This window comes from Dreissena polymorpha, chromosome 2 (assembly GCF_020536995.1).
Source record: "Dreissena polymorpha isolate Duluth1 chromosome 2, UMN_Dpol_1.0, whole genome shotgun sequence".
Taxonomy (NCBI): domain Eukaryota; kingdom Metazoa; phylum Mollusca; class Bivalvia; order Myida; family Dreissenidae; genus Dreissena; species Dreissena polymorpha.
Window position 1 is genome coordinate 12,281,555 of NC_068356.1, and position 23,049 is coordinate 12,304,603.

At 35.4% G+C, this 23,049-nt stretch overlaps 1 protein-coding gene across 6 annotated transcripts in view; it reads right to left on the reverse strand.

Annotated features, from left to right (window-relative positions):
- Positions 1–22,601, reverse strand: part of LOC127865872 (PDZ and LIM domain protein 5-like) — a 43,993-nt gene extending 21,392 nt beyond the window's left edge. For all 6 annotated transcript variants that reach the window (XM_052405900.1, XM_052405899.1, XM_052405896.1 and 3 more), the window contains exons 1-2: positions 22,461–22,601; positions 12,185–12,304 (exon numbers count right to left, since the gene is read on the reverse strand). In XM_052405900.1, the coding sequence (XP_052261860.1) occupies positions 12,185–12,289 (105 nt within the window). In that variant the 5' untranslated portion in view covers positions 12,290–12,304; positions 22,461–22,601. The remainder of the gene's footprint in view (positions 1–12,184; positions 12,305–22,460) is intronic.
- Positions 22,602–23,049: the final 448 nt, after the last annotated feature.

Sequence of the window (23,049 nt, forward strand, 5' to 3'; positions counted from 1 at the left end):
ATAAATTTGAACATACTCGGTCGCTTGTAATAGAATTTTGGAATATATTTGATTCTTTCTTCTAGGAATTTCGGACATATTAGTATGAAATGGTACTAATCTTCGATGTCGTTATAGTTACACATGTGCATATTCTTTCGTTCCTGTCAATATTATGATGTCTGCCTGTTTCAATTATTAAGTTATGGGATGAGAGACGCATTTTGGCAATAATCCTTCTATGTTTTTTTTTATTTTCAATTATATCTAAATACGGCGAACTTTCGACTGTAGGTTTTAATTCTTTATACAAATTTAACGACGTTGAAGAATCAATGTTAGTCCTCCATTCAGCTACATACTGATCTCGCAATCTTATTTTTAATAAAGGGATGAATTTGTCGATATTTATAGATTCAGGGAATAACCATACATCTCCAAATCCTGAGTGGTTAAGTATATCGCGCACTTTTGATGACCAATTCACTATATTTTTTATATTAGCAATTTCTGATCTTTGCATATTTATAGCAGTGTGTAGAATACAGTCACTTTTGTTTTGTTTGATATAGTTTTAGAAAATATTTAACAATTCTTAAATAGCGTCCAATGATTAAAGGGAAACGACCAACTTCCGCATACAATGAAAATGAACTAGTTGACATCTTTACATTTAATAATCTTTTACAAAATTGCCTGTGAACACGTTCAATATTATTGGCAGTTATAAACCCCCATAATTATTCACAATTATAATTCAAAATTGACAAAACATATGAATCGAATAACTTGAACATGATATTTATTGGGACTTCCATCTCTTTTGTTATAGAGAACAATCTTTTCATTGCCCTTGTCGCTTTACCATACAAGGTGTTCGTGGCTGGTATGTATGATCCGCCACTAGATAGGACGATACCTAAATAATTAAAGTTACTGACTATTTCAATTTTATTGCCTTTGAATGTCCATTTATAATTTTTGTTCAAGACACCCCCCTTTCGAAAAACCATTATCTTTGTTTTATCAATATTGACAGTTAAGTTCCACTTATTACAATATATAGGTTGACTTAGGATTCCTGTAAGCCTTCTTTGGTTTCTGAGAAAATAACTGCATCGTCCGCAAATAGGAGTAGATAAACCGATAATTGATCAAGCGTTATACCAGCGTTTAATCCGTTTTGAAGACTGAATTCTATATCATTCACGAAAAGTGAGAACATGATCGGCGATGTTATTTCTCCTTGCAAAAGGCCAACGTTGTAATAAATAAGTCAGAAATGGAACTCATGTGTTTAACTTGGAGTTTCACCTCATTGTACATCGAACGAATTATAGACATTTACTTGCCATCAACTCCTAATCGAATCATTTTATACCAGAGCTGACCCCTATTTATGACGTCATATGCTTTCCGGTAATCGATGTAACAACAGAATAGTTTATTTTTATTCTGTAGCTGTTTCTCGATAAAAGCATTGAGAATAAAAATTGCGTCGACTGTGCTACAATTCGGTTTAAAACCAAATTGTGCATCCGTTATAATATCATATGATTCTGCCCAAGATTTTAAACGTACGTTCATTAATTATTCCGGTAAAAAGTTTAGCAAAGCAGCTTATCAGTGTGATGCCCCTGTAATTGTTAGGGTCGGAAACATCTTAGCGCTTATAAATTGGTAGAATCACTCCGGACGACCAACTTTTTGGGAATATTTTAGTATCTAAAATGTAATTAAATAATATTTCTAAAGGTCTGGCTATAAAATCGATTGTTATTTGAAATATTCATAGATAATATTGTCGTGCGATGCCGCTTTATTATAATTAAGACGCTTGATCCCTTTTTTAATTTCTTCTAATGAAAAAGGTTAATCAAGTTCCGGATAGGAGCTGGTCTGATTTTCAATACGATCAAATTCTTGTAAGAATTCGTCATATTCATTACTGTTAGCATTGACATCAGTGTCAGAAGATAAAGTGCTTAATTATTCGTAAAATTCATGAATCGAGGACATTTTCCGCGTATGTAGATGGTGATTTCTACTTAAATAATTTCAAAAATTCGCGTGGCGCTTTACGGCTTAAGTCATTCATTTGTCTACCTTGTGCACGTTTATACCTTGATTTTGTTTGTCTACAAAAATACTTATAATCCTTCTTAGAAGCAAGCATTGTAGCCCTCAAATTTTCATTTTAATGTAAATTATATTCATAAACTCTTCGTAAATAGTCCACCCGCTTTTGTTTGCATACATCATTAAACCAGCGTTGTTTGATTTTGTCTTCTGAAGAGAAACAATGATTTTGATTATTACTCACTCGTTTAAAATACGGTTCATCGCGTGTATTAAGAAAATTAGTTAATAACGATACCAATAAATCTGGGTCGCAGCTCGAGTTAACGCCTGATTGCATACTGTTCTCTAAATCTTGAACCCCACCAGCTATATCTTGTAATACTGGTCTTTAAACTCCGAGTTCCACCCAACAGCCATTGTGATCTTTCAGCATAACGTCACGCTCGATGCTATTACAATCGTTATTTCTACATCACTAATTTGACAAGTACAATAATTAATTCCGTACATAACCAGAGGTGGTAATCACATGATAGTCAAGATGGCGACGTCCATGCCGAAGCAGGTATTTTTCGCCTTTTTAAACCCTATATTACTTTTTTTTATTTTGTAAATGCCGCTCACTTTCCAGTCATATCAGCAAAAAAATTACTAGCGTTGATGTCGTATTAATATTCGCTTTATATATTGACTTTACTCACTGCGAAATTTCTTTGCGGGATGACATAATAACAGCTCCACTAAGAAAATTTGCGGGAAGTTGTGTCGAGAAATAAAGCGAATTTAAATTCGAAATAAACGCTAATCACATTGTACTGGTTTGGCTGGGAAGTGAGTGTCAGTTAAAAATTGCACAAAAGTAATAAATGGTATAAAACGGCGAAAAATAACTGTCTCTACAAAGACGTCGCCATCTTGACTATCACGTGATTACCTCCTCTGATTACAGGCGCAATGTTAACAACGATATGCTGCAAACAAAAGCAAACGGTCTTGCGGAAATAATGTTAAGAAATAAAGTATGAGAATTTAATCAAAGATCATTTTTTAAAAGCTGGTTTATACATTTGAGTTGTTTGTACAAGTGAAACCTGTTGCCAGCAGTAAACGTCAAACGTGCAATATATATTAACACTTCTGTTGCAAAGGACTTTAAGCAGATACAAATTGATTACAACAATACCAAAGTCTAGCAAGACAAAATTTACTGAATATATCATGCTGATTTATGGTAAAACATGTATATGCCGAGCTGATTTATTGTTACATATGCCAGTCGTATATGGTGTCGACCACACCTAATCACAAGACGTTAACGAGGCGTGAAATACTGGGTACAGTGCTTTAAATTACATAACCACTTGTAATCTGGTACAGAAGAATCCTAATAATGTATAAAGACGTAACCTGTTCTGTAAGAACAAGACATTGACGTTAACCGGGCGCATCGATAATAATTAGAAAGAATGAAAAACGAACATAAGGTAAGATATTTTTAGGTCGGTGACTAAGAGAAGCGAGCGATTCATTTTTTACAACTTTCTATTATTAGCGATATTCACGTGAGATTCATTGAGATGTTTTTGCAAACTCAGCAGACTTTTTGTATTGCTGCTAATGCTTGTGTCTACTTGGCGATTACACTTTTTTTCGTATATCTTTATCGCAATTTTTACGGTGTATACAGCAAGCAAACTTTCGCTGCACATGCAAAAGCAAACCACTGTTATAGCATCTGGTATATTATATATGCAACGTGACAAATCGCCAAACTATCCCAATAGACAGTCACAATCACGCAACAAAATCGCACAAATGAATACAACTTCCTTGGACCGGTTAATGCAAAGCATACGTTTTTTAACCGGTATTGGTTGCATATGCGCATCTTTCGGCGGCTCCTAATTCTTGAAACAATGTTTCATGCGGTTAGTTTGATACTTAGCACACGTGATTGATTGAATGGCGGATATATATTTTTCGCTACAGTTTTAATGATATGTTTTGGTATCAATAAGAAGAAAAAACTGTAAGAATTAAGGACACCATCCCATTGTTTGCTTTTGATTGTTATAGCGGTTTTTAACCTCACATCGTTGGTGTCGTTTTCTATACCCCAAATGGCAGACCCCAAAATAGCAAGGACTGTTGTGTTATTTGTCATGTAAATATGTTCAATTACATTGTATTACTTTTTTAATGCTGTTTTTGAAATAATTATAACCTTATCGTCCAAATCATATGGTGATTTGTTTAAATATAGTTTCCTTATGGGAGAAATTTGACCTCAAACATTTAAACGTTACAAAATAATAATTTATGTACGCTAACGTAACGTTTCATGGACCTACAACCTCACAGTTATCCAGAGCTATTCACTTATTCTCAAAACAGTTAAGTGCCAATAAAACTGTAACTCAAAGCATCATAATTCAAAATAAAAGTGTATTATGTATTTACAAATGATGTTGCAATATTATACGCGCTTTGATGCCGACTATTTTAACTGTGAACAAAAACAAACTACTAGTATCTACAGTTTGCAATCTTTTACAACACTTTCTTCGTAAATTTGTGTAAATCTGATAAAACAGTAAAATTCAATGACTGATGATTATAGATAGGAATAGCCAAGTAAAATATGTACAGATTCACAATAGGAAAGTAAAATTGGACATGGTACCTGCTCGCCGCCTACTTCTTAATGAACTAGGCTAAATATTTTTTAAACTTTTGAAACGACAAAACATCACATGTATGCATTTTAAAGATAATTCTCAATAGTCCGTGACTTCAAAACTCGATAGGGCAATAAACTAATTGTTTGATAAAATCTCTGTCATCAACTATAACAATCCATGTAACCCGTTTCTCATGTTAAAGGGATCTTTTCATGCTTTGGTAAATTGACAAAATTGAAAAAAGTTGTTTCAGATTCGCAAATTTTCGTTTTAGTTACGATATTTGTGAGGAAACAGTTATACTGAACATTTACCATGGTCTAATATAGCCATTATATGCATCTTTTGACGATTTTAAAACCTAAAAATTATAAAGCGTTGCAACGCGAAACGTTTGAATAATTTGGAGAGTTCTGTTTTTGTCGTTAAATTTTGTGAAACTACGAAGATTGCTTATATAAGGTATAAAATACGTTCAATATGTGTACACGGCGGAATAGCTCAGTAGGATAAAGCGTTTTTACTTCAGGTCTCTGGCAGGACTCCAGGGGTCACTGGTTCGAAACCTAGTCCGGGCAATGTTCTTTTCCTTTTTTTAATGTTATTTTTGATTTTTTACTGGAGCTTTTACGATCCAATGTTTACATTTATCGATATAAAGCATTTAATGAATAAGTTAAAAAATGCCAAAATCTGTGAAAAGGCCCCTTTAACTCATTATTTCGCACAGTTTTTTCCAGGTGTTAATAAGTTTATTAAATGGTACTTTTACGTCAAACGATTTATGCTAGAACTGTTCTCCATCACCCGAACATGTCTCACACACAAGACCCAGATTTGTCGACTTTAAGTCACACGTTGTGGTCAAAGGTCAAAATTGGATTGGACAAAGATGGATGTCGGCGCGGGCTGAAGCCCATAATCCAGGAGAAGAAAATCCCTGGCGGATCGCTTCTGACGGATTGGACGAATCGACAGATGGCCATTGCAAACCACCAATTGCAAACGCCTTTGATTTACTGTTAGATAAAATGCATTCATACGACGTACATAGTCGTTTTATTCTTATTTTGTATTACCGCCTAAAAAAGAATAATTAAATAAAAAAGTGTTTAAATACATTCTCTGCAAAAACCTGGGTGTCATATAAGTTTCAATTGCATGTTTTACTATCTTGCTTCTATTGATTTGTAGAGATTTCATGATGTCCGTGATTATTGTGATCCCTGCTGCGCCTTCATAACCATTGGGCGAACGACATGATATGTAATTATTAAGCATTCACGTGGAATTGTTTGTGTCGAATTATCGACTTTTTAAATGGCACTTCTGTCTAACAACGGCAATCAGCTAAGCTGCTCGAGGATTTGAGGTTCGAACGCATGAACCCGTCCAAAATCCTTCATACGAAAGGTATTCACTTGCCAAGAAGAAACTACGGTATTGGCTGCAGAAGTCTCCAGAACAGATACTTATCACTCAAACTAACTTGTCAGCCATCTTAAAGTGATATTATGGGCATTTTTCGCTGTTTAATTGAGCTGAAAAGAATTAACAGGTCAAAAGAGTAAGTTCAAATGTGGTTACTGACCAATTATCTGCAACTGATCTTGCTACCAGTTGTTTATAAAAATATATTTTATATTCGATATTTTACATGACTCACCCAGTCCTGTAAGCCGAAATGATCCGTAAAACAAAATTGTGTCTTTGTGTCGTATAAACGAATCTGCACTAAAACTTAATTTAGGTTCACATTGTACATGCGTGATCAGTTGTCAAACGAAAGTACGGTTGATATTCAAATGGATTATTTTCTATTTCCGGGATATTGTTTTAGTATGTTGGTGCTGCATTAACAAAAATAAGTGTATATGAAGTGAAAACACCAAAAATAAACAACGGTTGCGATTGACACCTACAAACTTTTAGATGCCCATAATATCACTTGAAACCGATTGTTTGCTGTCATTTCTTCCGACAAACAAATATTGTGGTAGAAACTGAATGAGCGTTATATGTAATAAAATAATGGACGGGGCGATCGATTATTTGGCGTCTGTTCAATGAGGCATTTTAAGCTGCAATCAGTGGCATTGTCATTTCAAAAGAACGACTTGTAACTTTGAATATATCTTTGCCATCAACACCAGCCAAATACACAACACTCACCAATGGTCATGCTGTATTTAAAACTAGAATGCACCATTTAACATACAATTTCAAGCCTATGCATTTATCGTATAAATTCAGGCTAGTCGCTTGGAGCTTCGACTTTAAGGTTTATTAAAAAAAACTTCTGTTAAATTCGTTGAATGAAACTGAAATAGCTTACATTTTTCTATAAGTTTACACTATACTAGTATATGGTTGCGATTGCAACGACGAAAATCACTCTATATTACACTTGAGAATAACGGTCAATTGTCCATAACGGCCAACGGCCAGGCTATTTCACTCCGAACGTCATGTTTGAACTGAAAACAACGGTCAAACGTCAGTCGTTTTGAGTATCGAAAATTAATAACACACACGAAACATGTGCACGTAACAATAAGAATGTGTATTAGTAGCATCGGCTGCATTCATAACGACAAAGCATGAGCTCGTGACGAATTGAATAGATCTTTATCGCTGATAGGAGTTAATGGCGAGTGTTGTTTTAACAAGGCGATAAAAGGACTAGAGATCGTTTTTTCAGGAAAAATATACACTGCATTGCAACATTTAAACCAAACTGAATTCTTTAAGGTTCATGGGAGGGATAAAATTCATTAAAACTTTGCTTTGGTTTTTCTTCATTCAATGTGGTACAATATGTCAAACTATATATCATTTTAAAGGTAAAGACGGATAGAATAACATAAACACATTTTTAACATTCAATATTTTTTTGCTTTATTCATAATTTTGTTTAAAACCAATACATTTTTAAACTAATTTACAAAATCCCATTCTAAAGTTAGGAAGGATATGCACGACCGTAAGTTGAATAAATGCAAAGCTATATACATATACGAGGTCAAGTTAGCAACATTTCACAGAAAATTATTGTCGGAAAACAACAAATGAGTTATTATTCAACTGCATATTTTGGATAATTGTCCTAAACAAAGTTCTAAAAATAACTAAACTGAACTACTTTTTAAAAATCCAGGTATGGTGGATAATAAGAGTCACCATTCTATTTCAAGGGCTAAATAATTTTGCTAAAACCAAATTGAAAATTTTAAACCATATCAAATTGAAAGAAATTGCAGACGACATATAACATTGTGAATAAATATAAAGAAATAGGTTTGGCTGGGTAGAAATCATTGTGATAAAAGGAGATATTGCTCATCAATAACCAGATTTTATGAGTTTTGTGCAGACGACTCTAGAAAGCATAGTTTTTACATATAATAGACATACACAGCTAGGTATCATGGTTTTTTCTTTCTTTCTTCCTGAACAATTACTGTCCTTGTACCGTTTTGAATAATGTGTTCCTTTTGGCAAACCGACTCTTTTTATACATTTGTATATCGATTCATTCTAGCCATTTTGAAAGCGTGGCACTAGCTGTGCTCCGTAGAAAAACGTGCATAACAAATCGGTCGAAATCACGTGAAGTAGTAAGAAAACGTGGTATGTGTATACACATACCTGAGAAAACACAGCATTTTTTTTGACAGTTGGATCGCGACTAGTAAAACAACTGTTAACATTAATTAGGAAGAGATCGCGCTTAATAACAGAAATGATCAAACAGAGATATAATCACTTACCCCATTTCAAATATTTTCCAGCTGAAAATTTCCCCCCACACGTCTTTTTTTAGTGTACATGTATTTGTATTGTTTTTCTGGAGCCGAAGTGCATCTCACAGAATATCCATCCGTCTTCCGTTGTTTTCACTTTCGTTATTAAAAACTCAGTTTAAAAGAATTATTTTTACATTGAGGTTGTTGAAGCGAATTATTATTATATATTATCAATAAAATAGTATACCGTGATGAATTGAACGGCGTTTCGTATCGATCTTTCTGTCAGTCTGTAAGCGTACTATTTTGTGCGCAATAATACAAGTGCATGTGATTCGACAACAGTTGTAAACAATGGTGAAATGCTTCTTACAAAGTTATTTTTTGGAGTGTTTATGAGGTCTGATCATGCAGTTTGCACACATCAACGGAAAGATTACAATTCAATGCATTTGTCATCGTCAACCGTTTGGAATGTCAATGAGGCGATGAGTGAGTTTTTAGCATGTTTCTTTCGAGTTTATTAATTTAAAAATGGCTGCCCCAATCGTCATGAAATGACATGTGTTCGAGTTTTGATATTTCTAGATATGTAAACTTTTTTTACTATTGAAGCGTAACTTGTCCTCATCAATGTCGATATTATTAACTAGTTATATAATTTTCCGCCGAAATACGTTGAATAAATATCATTCAGATTTTTTATAATAATGTCTTTTTTTGTGTTAAAATCGCTTTGTATTTTGATTGATTATGTCGATGGTATGAGACGATGCTGCACAAACTTGGTAGCAGTTTGAAGGAAAACCATCCTTTTAAGCAAATATATATACATTTTCAATGTGGCACTCTTCGTTTAGTCAAATTTGAGTTCAATGCTAGGGGTCCCACATTTTTCAAACTGAAGCCTCTACATGAACCTTAAACAAGATTTTGGCGTCTTAGTCTTTGAATTAGAACGATATAGTTACATCGTACGTTCGGTTTATTACAGCGAGTCCGCTTTTATAACTGTTCGGACGTGACGTCATTAACCATGTGTTAACGCATTACACTCTTTATTTGAAAATACATCCCGATGAATGTAAATTAATACGAACTGTCGGATATACTGAATGAACGAGGTGAACGACTTAACAACAATTCTATCGTTGATATACATGTAGTCATAAATTTAGTTTAAGAATAGTTATGAAATTATATCAATTTATAGTCACTATTCTGTATTATTTAATATAAATTATTTATGTTATTATGCTTATTTATCGGCAATGAACCTTTGTTTAACACTGTGTGAAAACCACTAGGTGAGGTAACGATGTAGCAATACTACCAACTGACCAACCATCTTAAAAGTGGTGATCCGAGAATAGCGGTCACGCGCGTCGACAACGGTCACTTTGGTAATTTCCCTTGAATGACCGCTGTTCTCAGTTTTGACTGTATCGCATTTTATATTTACATTGTTAATTCTTGTCAGCATTATATGAACGTTTCGTAAATGTACAATATCGTACTTGACAATGTTCCAAAACAGCTTGTTCAGCCATGTGCTGGTACACACGCAGGTATATTCAAGTCAGTCAGACGTTTCAGGATTTTTTGTACAGAAGCAGAATTCTAAACCTTAACACTGTACAGATGAATAGGACGGCCAATGTAAACGTTTAATTAGAGGATTTGCAAATTAGTTTTACAGTTATGCTCGATGTACTGATCTAATATGCAATTCTTATGGCACATTAATTAATTAATTAATTGTTATTGTACCGGTATAAAACATGCAAAGCACTGACCGTATGAATTAATGAATTGTAGATTGTTTTGGCATTTCAGTGGACAATCTCGAATGAATCATGAATAAGGCTTCGTATCAAGTTCGCAATGGCAATGAACCTACAGAAAGACGCATTATTTAAATCGTCACATGCAGGCGAATTTAATCTGGTCATACTGACCGTTATCATAACGCGTTTGTCGTGCTCATTGATAGCATTGATAGTTTTTTTTAATGAGAAGTGTTATTTCATTTGTAATAAGTTGGCTTATAAATATTAATGAAAACGAATGCATGTCAGTTATTCCTTCCACGGTGCATGATATAGTGACAACGAAATATGTACCGTGGATCTCGCCGATGTTTACACACAATAAAAATTTTGATGAAACAACAAATATCTGTTTATATGCAAGACAGGTTTTCCCTCACTGCTTCAAATTCTTGCAAATAAATCTCTACGCGCCTGCTGCAGGGTAAAATACCTTCAAATCAAAATATCTCCGAGAATATAAGAAAATAAATCTCGAGAAAATAACCACTTTCTTCAAATTGACAACCCGCAGTAAATGCTTTTAATGCTCGACTTATCTCGGCTATAGACATTCTTTGGTTTAGTATAGAATACGCTTTTCCCCTTCAAACAGGGCACGAAACTCTTTCCTTTTACCTGCGATGTTTATTATCAGTTTAGCAAGCACCTGTGAGTAATTAAGAATCTATGCACTAAGCCCAATTGCAAATTTTGCTCCGTGGATTGTATTATGCCACATGTTGACAGGAATGCTAAAAATTTGACACGTAACGGGATCCATGAACTAACAGGTTTTAAGTAAAATATCTTTTCTTGTAGAATAAACAGTTCCGCTCAGTTTGTTATGTGTAGCTCTGTGCCTAAAATTTAGAGGAATATTAAACGAGGGAAGACGACGTCCCTTATTTTGAGGAGTTACCGATGAGTTTTATTTTAATGGAAGAATGTTGTTTAACTTTGAATCATGTCGAATAATAATGGGAAAATACATGTTATATCCTACCGGTAATACGTCTCTGGTTATTTAATGGTATTTATCACCGAGATTTTTCCCAGTATATGTATATGTAAGAACATGCATCTCTAAATAATACAATCTTTAAACGTTTTCCGAATAAACATTCAAAGCTATTAGTACTGGGGCATGCGTTTCGTATGTCTGGCAGAAAAACACATTCCCAAATTGTTCTTCATGACCTCTACATTACTCATTAATTGGCTTCTCATTATCGCTAATTGATTGCACAAGCATTATCTACGCAAGTCCTTGGTTAGCCAATATAATAGGTGTAGAATCTTTTGAGTCCAATCTAATATATATCACACCAAAAGTATTATTATTATCTCTTTTATTTCTCATCTACCTTGTACTCTCAAATGCACTTTTTAAAACACTGAGTGTGGTTATGAATGATCATTAAAAGCGAAGTTTCGAAAAAAGCGCCTGCCTGTATGATTAATGCAGCATTCCACGCGCACCTCTTTCTGTACGATTTCAAGGGAAATGCAGCAGCACTAGCAAAAAAGAAATTCAAAACCTAAATGCAGTTATTTTTAAAGCGTACACAATACATTACCTTCAACACTGATTCACTACGGAGTTTATTCCTGGCACGAAATATGATATTCCCAGAATATTACATTGTTTAGATAATGCCCTCTAGTGTTGTTGAACACGGAAGCGGTTTGTTGTATAAATGTAACCGCTGCCGATAAACCAGGTTTACAAACTTGTAAATAGCAGAAACGTATACATCGTATACATCAAACACGTCGCTTCCCTTGCAACAAGGTATCCACCTATGTCGGCTGTCTATATATGGCGAGCGGTTGATGGTATCATATCAGTGTAGGCAGGGTAAGCATAAACATGCACAGTACTCACCCTCTGAACGACGAGTTCCTGGCTCAAATCCTTGCCCCCTTGTAGCCGGAAGCCCCACGGGGTCTGCAAGGAGTCCCGGGCCAATCGCACCTGCACCAGTGACATCCTTTTTATGCCATCCTACACAACACAAAATGTAATATAATCTTAGCCGGATGTGAGATCACTCTCTAAGCGAGGCTCCGTCTAGAAAAAAGCACGGCACGCGCGATAAACCTCTCTCACTCGCTTTCCTGAGTCTCTCTGGCGCGTGTCTACCCCGCCAGGTAGAATGGAATGCTTATCGGAGGATTTCGTTTTCTGATCATTTGATTATTCGTTCGTTTCCTTTATATAACCGGATCCGCTGCTCTGGTATAGCTCATCGAAAAGCTAATTAGTATTAATACCCCATAATTAGTACAATCAATTACTTTAGTTCCCGGTCGAATCTACTTAAGGACGTTACGAAACATGCATAAGGAGCAATCCTTTCGGTACGAATATTAAGTTGTTCACAATTTAAAAATACGAAACAAACAAGTATTTGTAATATACTGTATAATTCAAATGTTGATACGGGTAAGAAATATAATTGTTGATGGTTGCAAATCTTTTTTAAAAAGTAAAAAGATAAATCAAATATGCATTAATAGCAAATACAAATAAATAAATACATACATACATTTTAAAAAAAGCAGAAGGAGCGTTTATAAGGAATGCGTGTTCTACCAATCCATCTGTCGGCATGTCAATCGTCAATCGATAAGACAATGTAAATTGACATACAAAAAATCTGACTTCTATGAGTTGGGTTAATGCCATGACGTATATCTAGGGTTATCAGAGTTTTATAATGTGAACATTGTTAAAAAATGTGTGATGTGTGTTTACTCTTTCGAGAACAGGTAACAAATATGACAACTAAGGGAGAAAACTATCGAATAAATAATCGCAACGAATACTCTAGTTATTTAGCTTTCCGTCAATAATCCTTATGATAACAAGAGGGCAATGAGTGCACCGAAGCGCTCAATTAAGTTCGAGGAAACTCAATAATCGAGACTTTTCTGTTGACCTAGTTCTGGGACATATGTGAACCATATTCAAACTTAGCAGACATATTATCAAAATAAACATTATAACAAAGTTTGAAACATACACGTTATTGCAATAATGGTAACAAGGTTTAATTATGATTTGACTAGGTGACATGAATTTTAGCTCGAGATCCCGACTTTGCAAACTCGTGACCACGAGTTAGCAAGCCAATCAAATTGTTCCACATGATCGTTCATGTGATCTTTATACAAAAGGAAGTAAACATCAACAAAAGAGAAGAGAATTTTAGCTATCGCGAGATCCCGACTTAGCTAACTCGTGGCCTTGAGTTAGTCAGCCAATCAAATTATTCCATATGGTCGTTCATGATAATCTTTATACAAAGGGTAGTAATCATCACAGTAAAAGCCCGCTAAAGTTAATTAAGCAATTTTAACAGGGGATAAAACGTAGCGTTTCAAAAAGAAGTAATATGTTTTTATAAATTCGAGGATTTTTTTGTATTTACACATTTATTGTAGAGAACATATTTTGAGAATGTTGAAAATTTAGTGATTTATTGAATATTACATATTTTGGATTCATATCGAAATATGTTTTTTCTTAGGTTATTGACTTCTTAATTGAGTCAGTTATAATATATTCACATATTTACATCTTGGTTTTATATAGAATGTGTATATATTCTGTATAGATTTGGGTATAAGTACTCACGTTGAAAAAATAAAACAAGAGGGTCTGAAAGGCCCAAAGTCGCTCACATGAGATAACAAGATATTATTGGGACAAAGCTTCTGACCAAGTTTCATGAAGATCGGAAAATAAATGTGGCATCTAGAGTGTTAACAAGGTTTTACTATAGCCATTTCAGGAAAAATGCCCCGCCCACTGGCAGCCATGTTTTTTCAACCAAACGGAATCATTTTTGAACTCGTCCAAGATATTATCGGGATGAATCTTCTGACCAAGTTTCATGAAGATAGGACAGTAAATGTTGCCTCTAGAATGTTAACACGGTTTTACTATAGCCATATAAGGAAAAATGCCCCGCCCCTTGGAAGCCTTTTTTTTCAAGCAAACATAATTATTCTCAAATTCATCCAAGATATCATTGAGACCAATCTTCTGACCAAATTTCATGAAGATTGGACAATAAATGTGGCCTCTAGAGTGTTAACAAGGTTTTACTATAGCCATATATAGCCATATAAGGAAAAATGCCCCGCCCATGGTGGCCATGTTTTTAAAGCAACCAAAACCATTTTCGAACTCATCCAAGATATCATTGGGACAAATCTTCTGACTATGTTGCATGATGATCGGAAAATAAATGTGACCTCTAGAGTGTTAACAAGGTTTTACTATAGCCATATAAGGAAAAATGCCCCGCCCCCGTGGTGGCCATGTTTTTCAACCAACCGGCATCGTTTTTTTAAACTCGTCCAAGATATTATTGGGATGAATCTTCTGACCGAGTTTCATGAATATCGGACTATAAATGTGGCCTCTAGAGTGTAAACAAGATTTTACTATAGCCATATATAGCCATATAAGGAAAAATGCCCCGCCCCCTGGCGGCCATGTTTTTCAACCAACTGGCATCATTTTCGAACTCGTCCAAGATATTATTGGGATGAATCTCCTGACCAAGTTTCGTTTAGATCAGACAATACATGTGGCCTCTAGAGTATAAACAAGATTTTACTAAAGCCATATATGGCCATATTAGGAAAATTGCCCCGCCCCTTGGCAGTCATGTTTTTCAAGCAAACGTTACCATTTTTGAACTCATCCAAGATATCATTGAGACCAATCTTCTGACCAAATTTCATGAAGATTGGGCAATAAATGTGGCCTCTAGAGAGTTAACAAGGCAAATGCTGACGCCTCACAACGCACAACGCACGACGCACAACGGACGACGCACGACGGACAAAAGGCGAACACATAAGCTCACCATGAGCACGTTGTGCTCAGGTGAGCTAAAAAATATACAAAAAGGAACATCAAATGTAAGTCATGTGATGATTCATACTAGTATATCTAGCATTGGCGCCACCTCATGCCCTAAGCTCCACCTCCTTGGCATTTGCTCCATCCCTTTTGGAAAAATACCAAATTATCGTTTAGATCTGCAAGATGACAATGTGTCTGTGCATGTTGCGACTAGTATATGTTGAAAGCAATCGTTAGATGTCGTTCGCGAATTAATCGGGTGGAATTTTGCTCGTCACATAGGCACAATATATTTGTTTGCTTTCAAAAACTTCACCATGTCGCAACTTATAAAGGTCCTAAAATGTCCAAATTGGTTATGGTTGTATGTTTATGTACATTTGTGGATGAATTAATCTTCGCTGAATGGCACTACATTGCCCGATTTTTATTTGTGAGCGTTAGCTCACAAATAATGTAGAGGCAATTTTGCAAATCAGTATGGGCTTAACTACGCTAGGAACCGTAACCCGTGAAACCCGTGAAACCGTAGCTGCAGTAAAATTAAGCAGGCGGGTTTAAGGTCACAATATACTAAATAGTTTCCCTATATAATTCAATGTAAAAGCGACATCTTTAAGCGAAAATAAATGCCACATTTTGCACATAGAGACCCCCATACCCATACCTTTTCTTAAAGGCCATTCTAAGCGGAGTCGATTCGTGCAATAAAAAAGATATGTCATGTACGAACCAAGAAAGAATTTGTCAAAAGTCAAAATCGACTGTTTTTGCAACTTTTTCCGGCCGTTTAATAGTGGAATGTAACCTCTTTCAGTGCAATGTTTTCCTTTAGTCTCAAAGTTTATCATATTTCAGGGATTTAGTAGTGAGCACCTATTCATGCCCTACTACTTTCTCCAAACAATAAAGCCAGAACACTAGTTAAAAGTGTACAACATGCCTTCGAATCAACTATGATATTTTTTTAGAGAGTACAGCACCACATGAAACGGTTATTTAGTATACTGTAACCTTAAACACAACGTTTATTGTTAACATCGCCAAAAATAAGCACTTCTTGAGTATTATAAACCTATTTTCAATATGCGTGCCAAATTTCAGATCGATCTTTCACGTAGAAATGCTTGAAAATGCATTTTGTAATAACGCCTGGTAAGCCATCTGGCTTTCGCGGTCGGAGCTTTGATTTATAAAAGGCGATCAGGAGTAAAAAGTCTGCCCTTAATAATCACACTCAGTCAAAATACTGGATTATTGTTACAAGCTACCTCCATCAAGAAGTAAACAACTATAAAAACGTGTTTTGAGGTGCTTTCAGCAAAAATTGTTGCGATTTGAGATGCTCAAGGCGAGTTTGTGTACGATTTTTTTTATTATTTTCGTCTAAAAAGCATTTTGTTTGTAAAAACTAACAATGCTCCTTAAATTAATGAATAAAATGCATTTATTCCGTGAAAATTGCCAAAACGCGAAAAAAAAACACCCAAAAAATGGTGATTTTATGTAAATACAGCTCCTTCGTGACGGGGCCTGGTTTGCGTTTAGGTCACAATATACTAAATAGTTTCCCTATATAATTCAATGTAAAAGCGACATCTTTAAGCGAAAATAAATGCCACATTTTGCACATAGAGACCCCCATACCCATACCTTTTCTTAAAGGCCATTCTATGCGGAGTCGATTCGTGCAATAAAAAAGATATGTCATGTACGAACCAAGAAAGAATTTGTCAAAAGTCAAAATCGACTGTTTTTGCAACTTTTTTCCGGCCGTTTAATAGTGGAATGTAACCTCTTTCAGTGCAATGTTTTCCTTTAGTCTCAAAGTGTATCATATTTCAGGGGAGGCGGAAAACTACAACGGGCGAGGCATGGTCAGGGGTGATAACCCCAAAAAAGGGTTAGGGTAAGGGTTAGGGTTAGGGGTCGGGTTAGGGTTAGGGTTGGGTTTAGGCTAACCCAAACCCTAACCCGACCCCTAACACTAACCCTGACCCTTACCCTAACCTTCTAACCCCCCCCCCCCTTGCGCAATACCATACCATGCCTCGCCCGTTGTAGTTTACCGCCTCCCCATATTTCAGGGATTTAGTAATGAGCACCTATTCATGCCCTACTACTTTCTGCCAAACAATAAAGCCAGAACACTAGTTAAAAGTGTACAACATGCCTTCGAATCAACTATGATATTTTTTTAGAGAGTACAGCACCACATGAAACGGTTATTTAGTATACTGTAACCTTTAACACAACGTTTATTGTTAACATCGCCAAAAATAAGCACTTCTTGAGTATTATAAACCTATTTTCAATATGCATGCCAAATTTCAGATCGATCTTTCACGTAGAAATGCTTGAAAATGCATTTTGTAATAACGCCTGGTAAGCCATCTGGCTTTCGCGGTCGGAGCTTTGATTTATAAAAGGCGATCAGGAGTAAAAAGTCTGCCCTAAATAATCACATTCAGTCAAAATACTGGATTATTGTTACAAGCTACCTCCATCAAGAAGTAAACAACTATAAAAACGTGTTTTGAGGTGCTTTCAGCAAAAATTGTTGCGATTTGAGATGCTCAAGGCGAGTTTGTGTACGATTTTTTTTTTCCTCTAAAAAGCATTTTGTTTGTAAAAACTAACAATGCTCCTTAAATTAATGAATAAAATGCATTTATTCCGTAAAAATTGCCAAAACGCGAAATACCCCACCCAAAAAATGGTGATTTTATGTAAATACAGCTCCTTCGTGACGGGGCCTGGTTTGCGTTTAGGTCACAATATACTAAATAGTTTCCCTATATAATTCAATGTAAAAGCGACATCTTTAAGCGAAAATAAATGCCACATTTTGCACATAGAGACCCCCATACCCATACCTTTTCTTAAAGGCCATTCTAAGCGGAGTCGATACGTGCAATAAAAAAGATATGTCATGTACGAACCAAGAAAGAATTTGTCAAAAGTCAAAATCGACTGTTTTTGCAACTTTTTTCCGGCCGTTTAATAGTGGAATGTAACCTCTTTCAGTGAAATGTTTTCCTTTAGTCTCAAAGTTTATCATATTTCAGGGATTTAGTAGTGAGCATCTATTCATGACCTACTACTTTCTCCAAACAATAAAGCCAGAACACTGGTTAAAACTGTACAACATGCCTTCGAATCAACTATGATTATTTTTTTAGAGAGTACAGCACCACATGAAACGGTTATTTAGTATACTGTAACCTTAAGGAATAAATGTGCAAACGGCACTTTGAACTCGGGTTAAAAGTCTCTAAACCCTATAGTTAACTGTTAAATAATTAATGTGCATTCCGCGCGTCTTAACCCCAGTTTAAGACTTTAAACCGCAGTTTAAGACTTTGGACCGCAGTTTAAGACTTTGAACCGCAGTTCAAAGTCTCTTAACCCTAATAATAAGAGAGGGCCAAACGGAATTAATGTGCAAACGGCACTTTGAACTCGGGTTCAAACTTTCCTAACTATATAATTAACTGTTAAATAATTAATGTGCATTCCGCGCCTCTTAACCGCAGTTTAGGACTTTGAACCGCAGTTCAAAGTCTCTTAACCCTATAGATAAGAGATGACAAATGAAGTCGCGGCATTTACCTTCTAATTGTGGTTTAAGCTCCGTTGATTGGTTGTCTCAGATAACAGACTTGTATCTACTTTTAGAATACTTTGAACCGCGGTTCAAAGTCTTGAACTCGGGTTTAAGGAATTAATGTGCAAACGGCACTTTGAACGGGTTCAAAGTCTCATAACTATAAAATTAACTGTTAAACCGTGGTATAAGGAATTAATGTGCATTTCCCTTGCCATACAAAAGTTTTTAACAGCTTGTAAGACAACGTTGGCCAGTCTAGTGTTTATCATTGAAATCTGTACATATTGGCTGCATTCATGGAAAACGGGGCTTAATGCATGACAAATAAGATTAGCCTGTGCACACTGATTAGCTGTATCAATGATTTGAAGAAAAAAAAACAAATCTCGACCTGTGCTTAAGACACACTCTTTATAAATTGAATTGGTTCTGGTCATTTCAAACTTGCGATATATAAAAGCTATCACATAATTTTGAAAACTGAGTTGTGTCTAAGATAATACAACAGCGAACAAATTCAGTGCCGTCAGCGCTTTGATTAAAATATTGCGAAATATGTTGGAAAACTTATAAGACATACTCATCCTGAAGAATTATCCGTGAAAGTTTAAAAATTTAGCGCCACCTCGGAAGTAGCATTGGCTCATTTATTAATGCGCCCGTGATTAACAGCCGTGGAGTTATATCTATATAATATATCTATATAATTCTATTATATGCGTACAGTAAAATGTGAATACTGGTTTCTTATGAGGACATGTAAATGCCAAGTGTGTTTGAGATCAAATATAAGGTTAACGGGGCATTGTATCATTAATTTCATTTCCGCACATCAAGAGCACGATATCAAGAGAACGCTTTTCCGTATATTGGGCAGGTTGGATATTTCGGAGGAAAAGAAGACGCCTTATGATTTTGAGGTCAAATGTCAAATAGCTTTGATAAAAAAACAATGGTTTACTTACGATATTGAGGAGAGAACTCTGCGACCTACCAGTATAATAATGTATGCTGTTTTCTGGGTAATCATGAAGAAGCATATCAAATTCAACAGGTGCATGGTCTAAGTAACCGCGGCTAAAGCCGGGCTTGTAACGTTCATACAATTATCCCCACTGACAAATTCTAAAGTTATAATGACCGACGAACATTCAACTTGTGCAATAGTTATTCTTGAGAAAAGGAAGAATTAGGTTCATCAGTCAACAGACGTATGTTATGTCCACAGTTTCCCTTTCGGCACAAATTTCTTTGACCTTATTAATCTGAATACTAGTTTTAGAAACAAAACTACAAATGCTGACGAAAAGCGCACACACTCATGTGCTTTATCCCGATTTTACACACTTTCTATATTTTTCTTGTTTAGGTTATACAATTTGCCGACGTTGCTCTGACAAGTTTCATTTCAAATATGCTGCTAGTCCGCCATATCTTCCACTCATTTGACATGCGCAAAAATCTATATGGGCCTCGTTTCTTTGTCGATATTACAATGTTGCCGAAATAGTGGTTGTTATTCTGCCCTGTGTGTTTATTTAAACGGAGAAAAGTTAAATTATTAACCACTGTCATGTGATCAAAGCTTTCGACAGCCAAAACGCAGTTAAAACCTTAAAGCGGCGGTTGTTGGAAAGTTATATACGTCCCATTATAAGGGTATTGACATGACAATACTTAAACATTCATCGACTAATGTTTATGTGCATATAAGTACATAATCTACATTAAATATTCGCTTGTAGATTTGTTTTAAAGCAAACAGGATAAACAAAGCTTCCACGGTTACCAATGCCAACCCTCTCCGTTTAAAGGGCGAGGCGTTAATATATCGATTTGTAATTTTATTTTCCTTTCCTCCTCTGTCGGCTTTTCTCACTTCCTGTCCATCGGAAGTTTGAGTTCGCGCGCGTAACTGTAAGTGTTGCTGTAATAATGATAAAATGCACAAACATATTAAAATATTAAAAAGCACTTGACTTTGCATACATAGGGTATTTTAGCTCATGTTCGACGTAAATGTAGTTTTGAGACAAAGTTGGAATGTTTGTTGCAGACGTTTTCTACGTTAATATGTCTAGTTATAAGTTCGTTCAGAATAAATCAAATAACTCGTGACCTAAAACTACATGCGTCTGTGAAACGATGTTGCGGACGAGCGTTCAAAACAACTGTAATTGTGTTGTATATGTATTTTTATTACATTATCATAATTATGCAATTGTTGTTTTAATGCTGGTAATATATGATAGCAGTGTGCACTTCCCGAAATCTGATAAGTGCACTTCATAAATCACCAGTTAGTGAAACACGAACCACATGTGCAAGTCCGGTATCGAGCACGCGAGATGTGCAGTCGGTTAACATGAGGAATGCCCGAGCAGTAAACCGCGTGCTGTGTACGATATAGCACGAGTTCGCCTGCTAAACGAGGAGCGAAATAATGAGGGAATTGTCTGAAATTACCTGAGAAAAATGCAGAAGCTTGATTAGTGCGATAGTTTCCCTCGTTTTAGTTCTCCCCATTTCCAGGGTTCGGTTTCAGTGCAGCTTTCATAATGTGTACATATTGGCATATACGCGAGGGAAAGTGTACATTACAAAGCAATAGTTCTTTAATTCAATTACTAGAAGACGATATTTTACTGGACAAATGTTATTTTTGAAAAATATCTTCAGTTGATAGCATGCCTCAGTGCGCACGCTATAATACGTGTCTCAGAACTATAAGCGTTTAAACAAGTTCATTATCTATGCATAGTCTTTCACAGACAGTGAATATGTTCATGTACCATAGCTTTTAATACGACAAAAAACAACTATTTTGCGAATGCTAACAACCACGACAGGTAATTGCCGCAAAACATGCGCAGAACAATGAATATTTTTTGTTGAGTTTATTTTATATTATTTACAATATTTTTTATTAAATAGTTTTAGAGCGTATTAAAAATGTGGAAGATTACTGCAAACATCATCTTATATCCACCCCTGTGCGTTCCGTAGGAATAAACAGTTTTAATTATATTGGAATACTAAAATGCAATATAACGTTTTGGATTTGTTCCCGTATTTTTCATACAACAAACTTTGTATTCATACAATGAGCACAGACCTTGCAGGGGACCACTAATTAGCATAGTTTTAACGTTCAAAACTTTTTAAGTAACCAAATTATAAATCGATATTTGATATTTAAAACATAAATGAACGCAATTCTGTAAATACTGCAGTGCTTGAGTTTGTGTGAAGCGTCGAACTGCAACTCGCAACAGATACGCATGGTATGTCTTCCAGTGTAACCGAGAAAAATGTTTCAAATATTGTTGCAATTATACAGATTCAAATATGTTTCAATTATACAGCTTTTATTCTGCTTTACTTATTAATACATACAATTACTCGATTCGAATGTTCAACAACTATCAATGTATACTTGCATTTATAGAAATTGAACGAATAAAACTACTGTGATGTTTGTTACAACGGTTCAGATGAAATGAAAGACATGTGTGTATACAAATAAATTACAAAGCCTGTCACTAAGGTTTCTCTAGTCTATAACAAGACATTACGAGACATGGACTCGTGTAACGACGACAGATTAACTTACTGACAATACATTTCATAGAAGCGTATATGACATGTTTTATCACATCTCATCCCTACCTTAGTTTGCAGTAATAGCTCCAGTTTGGCTCACTTTGCGTCAACGCACCAATCTTCCCAAAATCATTTGAGAATACATCGACAACAACCAACTAAATCACTGACTTCTAAACACCAACAATTCGCCTACGATGATGTTGATTCTGGAACTATTGCCAAGAGGGGGGGTATGTGTACATGTTTTTCGAGAAAGTGTAGTGTGCAGGGGTAGTGGCTGGAAAATGCGTTAAACATGAATCGATGTATATATTGACTTGCCTGAATGATGAGCAGTATGCGTTACTGAGAAAATAAGACAGGTGTAGTAAGTCTTGTTTATGTTATTGCTTAATTAGCAATGCAAAACACCAGGTCACATTCAATATAAACGTTCAAAAAACATATAACTTTTCCACATGCACATTTGAAGAAATAAAGGGAAAGTAGAGATGCTTCCAGGACAATAAATAAACAAGAAATACACGCACACGTACATGCGTTTGATTTATTTTCCTATAAAAAAACATTTCTAAGGATCTCATTTCATTCTGTAACGCCGTTCAATCCGAATTAATTGCAATATAAGATACCCGGTATGCCATTTTTTTCA